Source organism: Euwallacea fornicatus, chromosome 28, assembly GCF_040115645.1.
Source record: "Euwallacea fornicatus isolate EFF26 chromosome 28, ASM4011564v1, whole genome shotgun sequence".
Classification (NCBI taxonomy): domain Eukaryota; kingdom Metazoa; phylum Arthropoda; class Insecta; order Coleoptera; family Curculionidae; genus Euwallacea; species Euwallacea fornicatus.
The window spans coordinates 1625449-1638099 of record NC_089568.1 but is presented as its reverse complement, the minus strand read 5'-3'; the positions used below and the strand labels follow the sequence as shown (position 1 = coordinate 1638099).

The window sequence follows — 12651 nt, the reverse complement described above, 5'->3', positions numbered from 1 at the left end:
CACGAAGAGTAGTGTCTACAAACGATCCCACTCGTACGAAAATCGGTGCCCTTTAACGAATTAGTGGCGACTGTAACGGAGCTCGTCGACGAGAACTAATTGATCGAGAAAATGATCGGGGAACAGAAGATTTCTACTACTATATCCGATTGAACCACACGTCATTCTAAATCATAGATGACCACTGGAAGTCGGTCACATCACGAAACCAATTCGAACAGAATGATGCAAACGAGATTCATGAAGTCTGCATAATATTTCGTGTCCGTAAAATTCTTTTGTGTGGGGGTGAAACCTGAGTTATATTTAAGGCAGACTGGCTGTTGCTGCTACGTGACCGTAACAAAATTTCAAAAAATCATTGAAAGCTATGTTAACCGCACATCGATGCCTACCTGATGGATTTCGGATACTCCATTTGAAAATACACACAAATATTACATCAATCAAGTACCTACATAGTCGGTTAGGCACACACTTTTACACTACATTTGACTTCCCATTAACCGCCTATGGGAAATCACAAACCGACACAAACCTACTAAACTGATTCACACCTACTCCTTAAAATGGGCATAAAATTATTACATTTACATTCACCTATAAGAAGACTTTCACTTTGATATTCATTGTAGTTACCCAAATATGAATCACGTGTGTTATGTAATCGCTAAGTATGGAGCAGTATTTAGTGCAACGAGTCAAACTTTCCAAATCCAAATCCCATGAGTAACTTCGAGAATCCCTGAGTGCCACCCAAAACGAGACGTTCCCATCGACCCAGTCGGATTCCCCGCATACTTCTCGCATGCCTCGTATATGCGATTTTTCAAGACTCAAACACACTACTTAAGCCAGACCAGAATACACATTTGTGTGACCTTGACGGGAGGTTTCAAGGACAATCTTTGTTCGTTGCATCTCTCGCATGGGAGCAGGTACCTAAACACACTGTCTGGGGGTCTGGAGCTAAACAAAGTCTGAGATTATGTGTACTGTATAGAAGACAAAACGTGTGTGTAAAATGGGTGCTTCAGCTGTTACCGATGACCCAAAAGAGGAATGGTATAGGGGGCAGGTCTTTATTGAGAGTTTTCGGTTGGGTCATTGGCCTCAGTAATGAGAAGAACCGGCCGTTTTGGTTGCAATCACGACCGCAGAATTTTTAGATATTGAAAACCGCGATTTGTTACATTATCATACTGGAAAGCTCGGTCGAAAGTGTTTTAAAATTCCATTCACTAATCAATTCGCAAAAACTACAGTTGGGATATCCCGTTGAGTCTACTATCGCGAGCACGGGGCAGTTCCATGAGGGCCATATCGCTGGGTGGAAACGTTCGATGTATTTCAGGCGATGATTCAAGATAACGCATATCCGAATTAATGGTGACGGAAAACAAAGGCTGTTCCCCGTGTCTTTTGTTTAACATTACTTAAGCGAAACCAATAGGAGGTGAAGTTCCCATGGCAGCAACAATTGTTTTTGGTAGCGGTGAACGTTCGCACCATTTCGATTATTCTTCTTCAATGTTTTAGTTTTCGGGACGAACAAACACCGGAAACTCCGGGGACTGTGTCCGTTTTGGATGCGCACACCTTAGTTTGTTCGAAAAGGTTTACGTGACTCGGTTGTGTCATTTTGGGTCTCAGAAATTTCCAAAAACGACGAGTGTAGGTGTTTATTGGGCAGTAAAAAGTGATGTTTGTTGACAATTACGCCAAATTTATGAAACATTATTTGTTTGGTACATACAACGTTTACTAAAGATTTTTTAGGGCATGAGGCAAGAGCAAACATTATACAGAGTCGGACTTACGTACGAACGCCATGGAATGTTTCCTGTGCTAAGATTACCGGTAGCATAGATACTTATAACAAATAAAAGTTTTTAAGACCTCGTCCAATTTATTTCCCAAAAGAATTTTTCCGTGAAAACGTAGTTAAAGTCAAGACTACGCAGTTATTGTTCAGGTAAACAAAACGTATAGCATTCTGCGCGTGCTTAGATGTAACCGTTTTCAAAATAGTCCAGTGGTCAACATTACGTTTTGCATATACAGTAGAATTCGGCTATAACGAACACTCGGCTATAACAAACGAACAAAAAAGTCCCGTTCAAGTTCGTATAAAACTAATGTATCTTTACCCGGTTATAACAAACTTGGATATAACGAGCACTCAGTTAGAGCATACCACATTTATTATTTTCCGGAGCTTTGAGCTCAGTTATAACGAACCATCGAGAGATGCTGTTACAAGATTTAAGCGAATAGGCTAAAAATCAACACATTTCTGATTTTGAGGAAATTAACTTAAATGAATATGACATGATTAATGAACACGTGGGAGGTACTGAATTTCCTAATGATATTGACATTGTTCAAATAATTGCTAATGGTCAATATGAAAACGGTTTGAGTGATGAGGAGGAAGTTGATTGGAATGGTGAAGTTTTAATTCCCATAGCCCAAGAAGCCGTGTCTGCTTTGATGATTTTAGCACAGATAACTTATCCGAAAAGTGAAACCTTTTTGAATGCGAGAGATCTTCCGCAAAGCAAAATTACTGAAGGAATATTGAAAAACTGCAAGGTGCAAAGTCGAACTTGTTTTCTACCTAAACTTCGATTTTATTTAAGACTTTTGTTGTTTTTTCCCATTTAATATATACCTATTGACTATGACGAAAAATTGTTTAATTTCGCATTTAGTTACAACAAAGAGTTTGAATCGGCAAGCTTTTTTCTCAATTGCCTATAACGAACCACCGTATATAACGAACATGCCAAGTTCCTTGAAGGTTCGTTATGGCAGAGTTCTACTGTAACTCAAAAACGGTCAAATTTGTGCATGTAATGCATTACGCAATTTTCGTTTAGGAAATAATTAACAATTTCTACACACCTGAACGACTAGTAAATAGCACCAAAAATCACATATAAAATCGTTAAAATTGAAAAATTTTGTCTATGAGATTGCGAGTGAAGTGGTCGCATTTTCTTGTTTATAGTTGTATGTTTCACATAAAGTTTTTTAATATTTTGATAAAATATAAACCGATAACTAAAAGTACGGACTGACAACACTCTTTCCATTCCTTTTTTTCCCGAACGAGAACATCCTGAGGAGTCGTCGCTTTCGCTCTTCCTGTATAATGCATACTGCCATGACGTAAACAACTATGGCTTAAAGAAAAAAAAATTTATGGACAAAACGGCATACATATTGCAACACGCTGACCATATTGCACTTATTGTACATGACGAAACGACAGAGGAAGCGGTAGAAAGACCTCAGGCACCAAGGGGTATGTTCTCAATAACTGTTGAGTTTAGGAATAGACAAGTCCAATAAAATGCGTATAGAATCTCTTATTAAAAAATAAAAAAGCTTCATGGTGTATCTGGGGTTGCTTAATAAAAAACAATGATCCACTAATGGAGGCGACCTCGTATACTCGTCTATCAGATAGAAAAATGACAACTATAAACGAAATCGGAACTTTAACTAACTTATGAGTGACTTTGAATTATTTCTACATTAGAAGTACACCCAAAGGGGTAGCAAAAAAGGGTTGGTTCTAACGGCTAAGTGACATCAAAGAACTTATCGGTAGATGAAGAAATCCTGTTGATTAATAAGCATCTAAAAACTATACTTCTATTGCAATTCACCAGAAATATATATCATCCAAGCTGAAATTCTGGTCGTCCCTAAGCAACTAACATGATAGTTACATATATCAAATGCTAAACATACTCTGAACCATCGACCTTCTCACGAGTGGTAGAGGTAGATTTTCGAAAGGTGTTCTCGAGGTAGGTAAAAACCGATGTAATCGGCTATAGAAACGTCAAGACCCTGTATGAGGTGAATGCTCTCTATAAAAGGAACTAAATGGGCCAAAAGAATGCTTGATAAATGATTATCATCGGAACATTTGGAGGTAGAATTCTATGTTTGTCTAGGGCAAGAACCGTAAAGGAACATTGTGTCAGTTGGTAAAAGTTGTAACCTTCACAGGAACTTTTTTTCTGTGAGACTTTTTTCAGAATTACTAAAATGTTTACGGTTGATGAAAATCTAATTTGGGCAACAGAACTGAATTAAAAGTGTCGACAACATTCGCTGACATTTGAGTCAAACTTGTCGAAAATAGCTTTCAAAACTAAAAACGAAACGCATTTCAACGACATAGAAAAAACACGACCAATGCGACGAAAAGCTGGTGCGTTTATTTTTCCTTGAGCGAGCAGGACTGGTGGGTCTCTCTCACTTGAGGCGCAGCTCGGAAATGGTAAAAATAGACACGAGAACCTCGACAGGAGGCCACTGAACTTATTTTAACCACCACATGTCTTGTGGCTGCTTTAGAGTGCTTTGTCAGGCCCACATCCTCTCTCCAATGACGAAATTCGAGACCGACAGAGTAAACTTGAATCTGTCTATAGGGGGGAAGCAAGAAGTTCTCGCGCAAAACCGTACCATCTCCATGGACAAAAAACACATCTAATTACTAATAGTGTTAGGTCAAGTCTCACGTCACCACAAGTTTTAACTTGGACAGAAGCAGGCACTCACTACTAAGTGGTAATATGCAAATTACGTCAAGCCTACAGCACACTAATGTTATTAGCATGAGAATGCTAAATTAGCTTATTCTGTTCTTAGAGATATGATACATGATTAGCCCATTAATTAATAAAGGATAATTATCGCAGCTCTGCGATTTCCCTCAGATAGGCTTCAAGCTAAGTTAGTGCAGTGATTTCTAATTAAACGGGCTTTAAATTACGCAGCGAAGGCTCTATATGTAGGTTCTATAGACATTATTTTGGTCGGAAACATTCGGTTTCAACTTTTTACAAACAGAAGGAACAAAGCAAGCATACAATCTGGTCGGAAACAAAGCCTACGAAAATAAACAGCATTTTCCTGTATGTAAATGCTTTCGGCTTTAAATACAAAGGGTTTTTAGGAACAATACAATCTAGCTGCGCCACTCTCAGATTGATTCAACTTCTGAAAAATTTCGTCTAACAAAAGAAGGGATGAATAATGGTTGAAATTTGGAGAGGCGAGATTTTCTGATGGTCGTTCTATGCGAATATTGCATTAAGGAGTTTAAAGTGTTTTAGGATTGAGCTAATTTGATGAATAGTGGAATTGCGGAGCAGCCTTGGCAAATGAACAGGGTGCTAATTATAGATAAAGTTTTGGAAGGAAGACGGAAACTGGAAGTATATTAATGTTATCAAAGGGGAACGGGAAATAACAATACCGCAATACAAAATTAAGGAATTTAATTACATATCGAGGATATGTGTATTTCAGACCAGAAATTCCGTGAATTTCTACTTTTCAGTGCGACCAAAATACATTTACCAGAATTTCTTAACCGGCGAGGCATGACAGAGAAGTTACAATCAACCTGAGAGTAAAGCATTACATTACCAATTAACATCAATTAGACCAACAATCAATATGGTCAGACTGTCCAACGAGCAAAGGACGCTTAATAGCGAAAGGATTCTGAGAATTTCGGTTCGCAAACCAGAGAAAATATAAATTTTATGAGTCGGAAGTTTGAGCACTCCTTTACATATTAACACGTGTTCACGATGATCTAAGGAATTTAAACATCCCATTTGTACGCTAGGAAAAACTGAGAGGAAATATATTTCAAAGGTCGCAATGCGACTCTCAAAATTTTACCTCAGGCACTCTACGCATTATTCAAGCGTGTAGTTTTAAATTGAGCCTCACTTCTCATAACCCTCTGGAGCGTAACCAGGCATACCAGAACCCGTTCAAAATTGAAACAGTCGGGCGAAATCTCGGGCAAAATTGTTTATTTGCAAGTCATTGTAAGAGTTATTCATATTTGCTGCAAAAAAAATAAATAAATAAAAAAATACTGAACGGAACCGGGAAACTGAACCGAACCGACCGGTGTTAAATTCTCAACGTGGATGCCAGTTGAAGGTTCGTTATGACCCACAAATTGTCATTTCTGGTAGGATTTCCAAAGGCCACCAATCACCTGTGCAATTATGTCAAAAACGAGTTTATAATGCTCATTATCTCATGTAATATAGACCTTGGAATAGTCAGTATCGCTGCATCGCGCACAATCGCAATTTCATTACTCACGTGAACAAAAATTCGCAAAGGTCTGCCTCAAATCACGACTTAAATTATGAACGAAAACTAATAAAACTCTTGAATCCGCTGAGGATGTGTGAAGACGAGGAAATTTAATTCGAAGTTAGATACTTTCTTTCATTATAATTCTCACGGGGTTCGTTCTGAGGAAAACAAATCTTTACTACATTAGCTCTATCAACTAACCGAACAATCTAAAGACTAACCTCTGACATTTAACCATTATTTTCGCATTGCTATTTTCATGTTTTCCATTATTTCTTATTGAAATTCGACCCAAAATGTCAATTCTATTTTTAAAACACTTGGTATTAACTTGCCTGAACTCTAGCAAACAGAAAGATTAAAACCCGGGCGTATTTGAATTTAGATTTCGGACCAAAACCACTTTAGATGCGAATACATACGAATACACATGATGGCGGCGATGAATAACAAGAAAAAAGCGTGGCAGAGGCTCAAACAAGGCATTAAAAATTGGAATTTATAAATTAATTTGCACGCACAAAACGGGGATTTCAATTTGCACCAAATGTAAACGAATCGGTTTCACTGTGGATAATAATGCTTCGACAATATGAAATAATAAGTCAGAATAAACTTTGGCCGTTTGGCACACGCGCGTAATCAAAACAAACATTTTTGAAATTAGAAAATAGCAAGAACATGTCAAAGGTGGTGCTGACCCGTCGACCTCCAACGCAGAGGCTTCAAAGGGGTTTTGAAAAATCACTAAGCTCTTATCTGAAACTAATGCATTACCGCACGTGTTGTGAAATGAACTTTTGTAACCGATTTGTAAACTCTACTATTTTGTGCAACAATCTTTATAATGGAAGAAAACTGGCATCAAAACTGCAAGTTAACACCAACTCTAGGCAATAATCCACTTTAGTAGGCATATAACTTTTAATGTTTCGCCATAAAAAGCTCTTAAGCAAAGTTCTCGTTCTTCGGAAACTGTCATAAAAGTTTCCAGTTTATGCTTGAGGAATTATTCTTGGCCCCACAGAAAAGAACGGAGGCACCGCAGACAAAAGGAACTCGAGCTCAAAATAGCCTATTTTTGTTGGGTCCACCTAAATTACTTTGAAATAAATATGATAATTCCTCATTTCTCTCGTCTCGTTCCAGCTTGAACTTTCAAACAGAAGTGGCTAACGACCAGAGTCTGGCTGGAAACCATCAGACTCTCCCCAATGAAGCAATTAAAAACATAAAACCATCGCGTTTAATGACCGACTGACATGGGCCGTAATTATCGCAAAACAATAGGAAGTACGAATTTCATTGACAAACAATAACGTATTGTATTGAAACAATAGGGGCAACACTAATAAATATATGTTGGGAAAGCACGCTATACCACACACGCTCCCAGCACCGTATCCCGCGTCCCTTTCGCAACCAGAGCCACCAGAACCATCAAAATGATTGGAAATTTGGGCACTTACGAGTCATATGAACAAAATTTCATTGTACCCCACTGTCCCACTAATGCTCCCTTCAATGCTTGAAACAACTGCCCTAAGTTTTCCTTGTCTTCCCATGCAGGCTCGTCATTGGACCACATGATTCCTATAACTCATCGTTTGGTTGAAAAAAAAATCCGAAAAAAGCGTCACTAAGTGTCAAAATCACTGGACACCGGAAACGACGAAAGATACAGAGACAGCTGGAGTGCAAGTTCAAAGGGAAATACGCGAAACCAGAGCCCCACGAACTGGACTGTACGCTTACCGCAAAGCGCACTGAAAGTCAGAGCTTTAGCTTTAAGCTGCGTTCGCTGTGTGTCTACGTGTGTGTGTGTATGTGTGTGTGTATGTGTGTGTGTATGTGTGTGTGCCTGTGTGTGTGTGTGTGCGGATTTCGATACGCCGCGACGCTTTCCGCGGTTGCCGCTTGTTCATGCGCAATGTTGCCCGATGCACTCTGGGAAAAGGCTCCCGCAAGCGCCTAATTGATTTTTTGCCGGGGTTTTGTACATATATCGACATTAAAGAATAACAAAACCAATTGTGATGCGGGAGGTAAATGATCTAACCGTGAACGTAGTAGTAATGCAGCAAGGTGGGCGAGGACCGTCCAGGCGACAGGTCGTCCGAAATTCACATAAAATGAAAATTGTTTTTTTTTAATTATAAAATTTAATTATAAAATGACAATCTGTTGGATAAAATTTGTCGATTTCTCGGATGTCATCAATTACAATAACACATTGTCACCACGTATACTGAATCATCGCCAGAAATCTAAAAATCATATCTGTTACAACTTCTACATAAAACGGAGACTTGGATGGCAGTCTTCAACAACACAACCGATTACACAGAAGCGGACAATTGTCATCCTACCATCGTACCATATAGTCTAAGACCAAAAAGAAGCGCAGTAGCGTCCAAAAGTGGATAGACAAACAGAATTTTTCAATTAATTTATGCATATGTTAATTGATCTGTTTCCTATGCATGTACGTTATTGTAAGAAATAATAAACAAAAGTTGATAAAGTCACTTTATTGTCAATAAAAAAATAAACCTTGGGAATTCACTTGGTTAAAAGTAGATAGATGTGGTAAAAACAGTTAAACTTACTTTAAATTTTTAAAATATCAGAAAAATATTAGTAGAATTTGCATTCGGTTTACAGTCTACAACATGCTTCGTGACGTAAAAGTGTCTACTAATTTAAAAGAGCGAATTGTTAAAGCTTTCAATGAGAGGGTGAACAGCAAGGGCAAATTGCCCGCAGGTTCGACGTTAAAAAAGGCACTATTTGGGCTACAATAAAAAGATATCAAAGAATTGGATCAATTAACTCGAAACTAAAAGCTGGACGACCAAGGAAACCGAATAAAAAAGATATGCAAAAGAGAAAGACTATTAGTTCGAAAAATCCATTCAGGTCTTCTGAGATAATTCGATCTCAGCTTGAATTTCTCGGAGTTTCTGTGCCTTCAAGGACTGTTAGACGAAGATTAGTCAAAGATAAATTATTCGGGCGTAGGCCAGCAAAGAAAAAAACACTTTTCAGCGAGAAAAATCGAAAGGCCCGAATGGAATTTGCTAGACAACATATTTATTGGCTCAAACAGGATTGGAAACGAGTTTGCTTGAGCGACGAATCCAAGTTCAATTTGTTTAATTCCGATGGCATTCAATACATTAGACGTCCCACCGGTCAGCGATTAAACCCTAAATACACCAGACCCGTGGTTAAGCATGAAGGAGGATCGGTAATGATATGGGGATGTTTCAGCGGTTTTGGTATTGACCCACTATATAGAATGAATGGAATCATGGTCAGATTTGTGTAGAGGAATATATTTCAAAATGTTATGCTAACTTATGTTGAAGACAATTTACACTTAAGATTCAATTTCCAACACAACAACCGCCCCAAACATTCCTCAAAGTTAGTTAAACGATTTCTTGAAGAAGGGAAAGCGCGGAAGTAGCCTTTCGAGTCGCCCGATCTGAATCCTATAGGAAACCTGTCGCAAATTGTTGATTGAAGGATTGAGAGATAAGAATTATTCAAATTTCGATGAACTGTTTACTGAAATACAAGAGAAGTGGCTAAATATTGATCCAGCAATATTAAACAAATTGACTGTCGTGACGATTAATGTCGTGCCGATGTCAGGCAGTCATTCACAATAATGGATGTTTTACCAAATATTATTGCCTTGGAAAAGATCCCTATTGATTTTTGATATAATTTTAAAGAAAGTGTTGTTTTTGTTTTGATTTTTCATTTTTCATTTATAACGTGTTTTTCGACAAGTAAAATATATCCATAGGAAACATCAATTAAGATTTGCATGATTTAATTGAAAAATTCTGTTTGCCTACGTTTGGCCGCTACTGTGTTTGCCCGTATCTCCAAAAATTGTTAAAGCAAAAGGCAAGATCTAATTTTGATACAATTAAAATTGTTTAAAAAACATTAAGTGATAGGTATTTTAAACCTTATTAAAGAAGACACTCATTTTGATCGGAGAATTCAAATATGCAATAATATACAAGAGATTCTATTAAAAAATGGAACTTCGCTAGTTTAGACCTTTTGGGACGCCTTGTATAATATGGAAATAATTTTCAAAAATAATCATAATACCATAAATCCCCATATATTCAAAAAATAACATTTTTTGATAGCCTCGCATTTTGGCCACAATATTCTGTGCCGTATAACGTAAATAACCTTGTATGCAAAATATCAGTAATTTGCTATGTAAATAATATTCTAAAAGTGCTTCGTTACCTAGACACAAAGTGTTAAATTTTCAGATTTTGCCTAAAATAAGTTTTAAATTCGAAGAATAATATATTTTTTTTCAGGGTCGGACCCTTTTTACCCACCCAATTAAAAATAGGTTCGTAAGTGTTCAATAAATCCATGCACATCTAAATTGAAGAAATAAATCCTATTTCAGGTGGTTCGCAGGGTATTGTAAAAAAAAAATGGCAGTGCCAAAAGGGGCTTGACCCCGAATACCTATCGCCCCCTAGATTTCAGGGAACTATAGCCTTGTAGAGTGATTTTTAAAAGCTATCGGTGAAGACTCTAAAGAGTAAAGTATGATTAAAACCTTAACTGGATATGGTAAATAACCTGGAGAAAGTGTGGAATGAAATCTTACAAAAAGTCTAAAGTTTAATATCCTGTAGGCATTTCGGTAACCAAGAACTTCTTGTTTAAAATACAAATGTGGTCATTTTTGGAGATGTGACTGGTATTATGATCTTCTAAATTACGGGTCGGAGCTGCATCATTTATTAAATTTAATATTAACATATTCGAAAACGTACATTTAAAATACTAAAGTTTTACTTGAAATGAGTAGACATCTATTAAAGAAACTTGTAAATGATAACTGAGCATGTTGGTGTTTCGTAATTTGGAAAAACTATGTTTGGAATTTAGTGTCTCAATTACGTTTTGACAATCTATTCTCCCTCAGATTGCAAAGTGAAAAAATAATCTTGAAGCATTCCTGCAGTTGGACCGCCTTGCCTATATGCTCATTCCTGATGATTAACAACGTTTTCTACATCCTTGATACTCAGCTTGCCTATGTTCAAGCCTTATAGAAATTTGCTCCCCATTCTTCTCATAAAATTTGCAGACTTGGTGATCTCAAGTTTCTAGGAATTTTTCACGGTCCTAAATGAATTTACTATGTTCCTGACGTCCCTTATTGCGAAGAAGTAAATTTTTAAAAAATTGAGAACAAGTTTTGTACTCTTCTTTTACCTGCTTTATGTACTATTTATATCAGTATCTGTCCAAAATTCATTCAGTTCTGTATTTCAATAGCTGTTGCTGAAGGAATTAGTATAACATTTATTGCTCTAAATTAACGTTCAGCGCTTAGATATGTGAATTATCCATTAATTACGAGTCTCTTGTCGATTGCACTTTTTTTTCACCTCTCATATTTCTGTCTTTCATGCCATTCATCAAGAAGTTCTGTGATTGTAACGAATAAAATATGTGAGCAGGGAATAGTAATTCCCTGCTGTGGGCTCTTTTCCTTCTCTGAAAAGTGCACATTGTCGATGCTAATAGATAATTCAAATTCCTCTGCCTCTCCCATTTTACGCAAACTGCCTGTAAAATGGGACAAGTTTGGAAAATGGGTCAAATTTAGCTTGAGAAAGTTATTCTGTTGACATATCGAAAAGTTACACGAAGTTTACGAATTCTTCTTATGATAAGCCAATTGTGGACTTGGAAGACATTAGACGAATCTGAGCAACCAACGTTTCTGCACCAAGATCTCAAAACCTATAGTGCAAGTCCTGAGATATCTGAAAACATTTCGTCCAATTAACTTTTTAGTAACTCTCACAGTTTTGGCGATAACAATAGTGGGCTCACCAAAATAAGACTTCCTACAGAGTGCATCCGTTGATTCAATACAAATCCCTACGAGGACTCGTCTTAGAAATTCACCTTTGATCGAATTCCCATTTCTACTATATCTGTACACATTACACAAATGAGCTTCAAAAGGACTTTTTCAAAGGAGGCAAAACCACCCCTTTCACCCCTTTCAAGATCCAGCCCCGTTCACATTATTTAAATTTCATATAAGGAGAGCAGTGAAAGACATTTATTCTAATATCATCATGGGAAATAACACATGATGACAATTCAGTTTATTTATTGGAATAATATTGCATGAATCATGCATAATTCAAGTTAGTCATAAATAAATTTTAAGGCTACAAAAATCCCAATATCAAACAGTTCTATCGGGGAGGACACGGCCTAAAAGCCAATCTCTTAAAGTAGCGTTATCATTTTGAATTTCGACCTTTAAGGGCCAAATCCCCCATAAGGTCGGCTCTATCTCCCAAGGCTACTGCAGGGCCAACTTCCCGAAAACTCTATCTCTACCCGACTTTGTACAAAGGTTTTCGGCTTTACCCTCGTCAAACTTATGTTTCGGGACGACCCTAAAGATTGTCCCTT

At 37.3% G+C, this 12651-nt stretch overlaps 1 protein-coding gene across 4 annotated transcripts in view; it reads right to left on the bottom strand.

Annotated features, from left to right (window-relative positions):
• The window catches only part of gus (gustavus), a 77266-nt gene that overhangs the window by 25610 nt on the left and 39005 nt on the right, over window positions 1-12651 (bottom strand). The window contains exon 1 of one of the 4 annotated variants that reach the window (XM_066297385.1): window positions 7623-8006. The exons of the other annotated variants lie outside the window; for them this stretch is intronic. Coding sequence (XP_066153482.1) covers window positions 7623-7741 — 119 coding nt within the window. The 5' untranslated portion in view covers window positions 7742-8006. Of the gene's footprint in view, window positions 1-7622; window positions 8007-12651 lie in introns of those variants that run through there. 4 annotated transcript variants of the gene reach the window in all.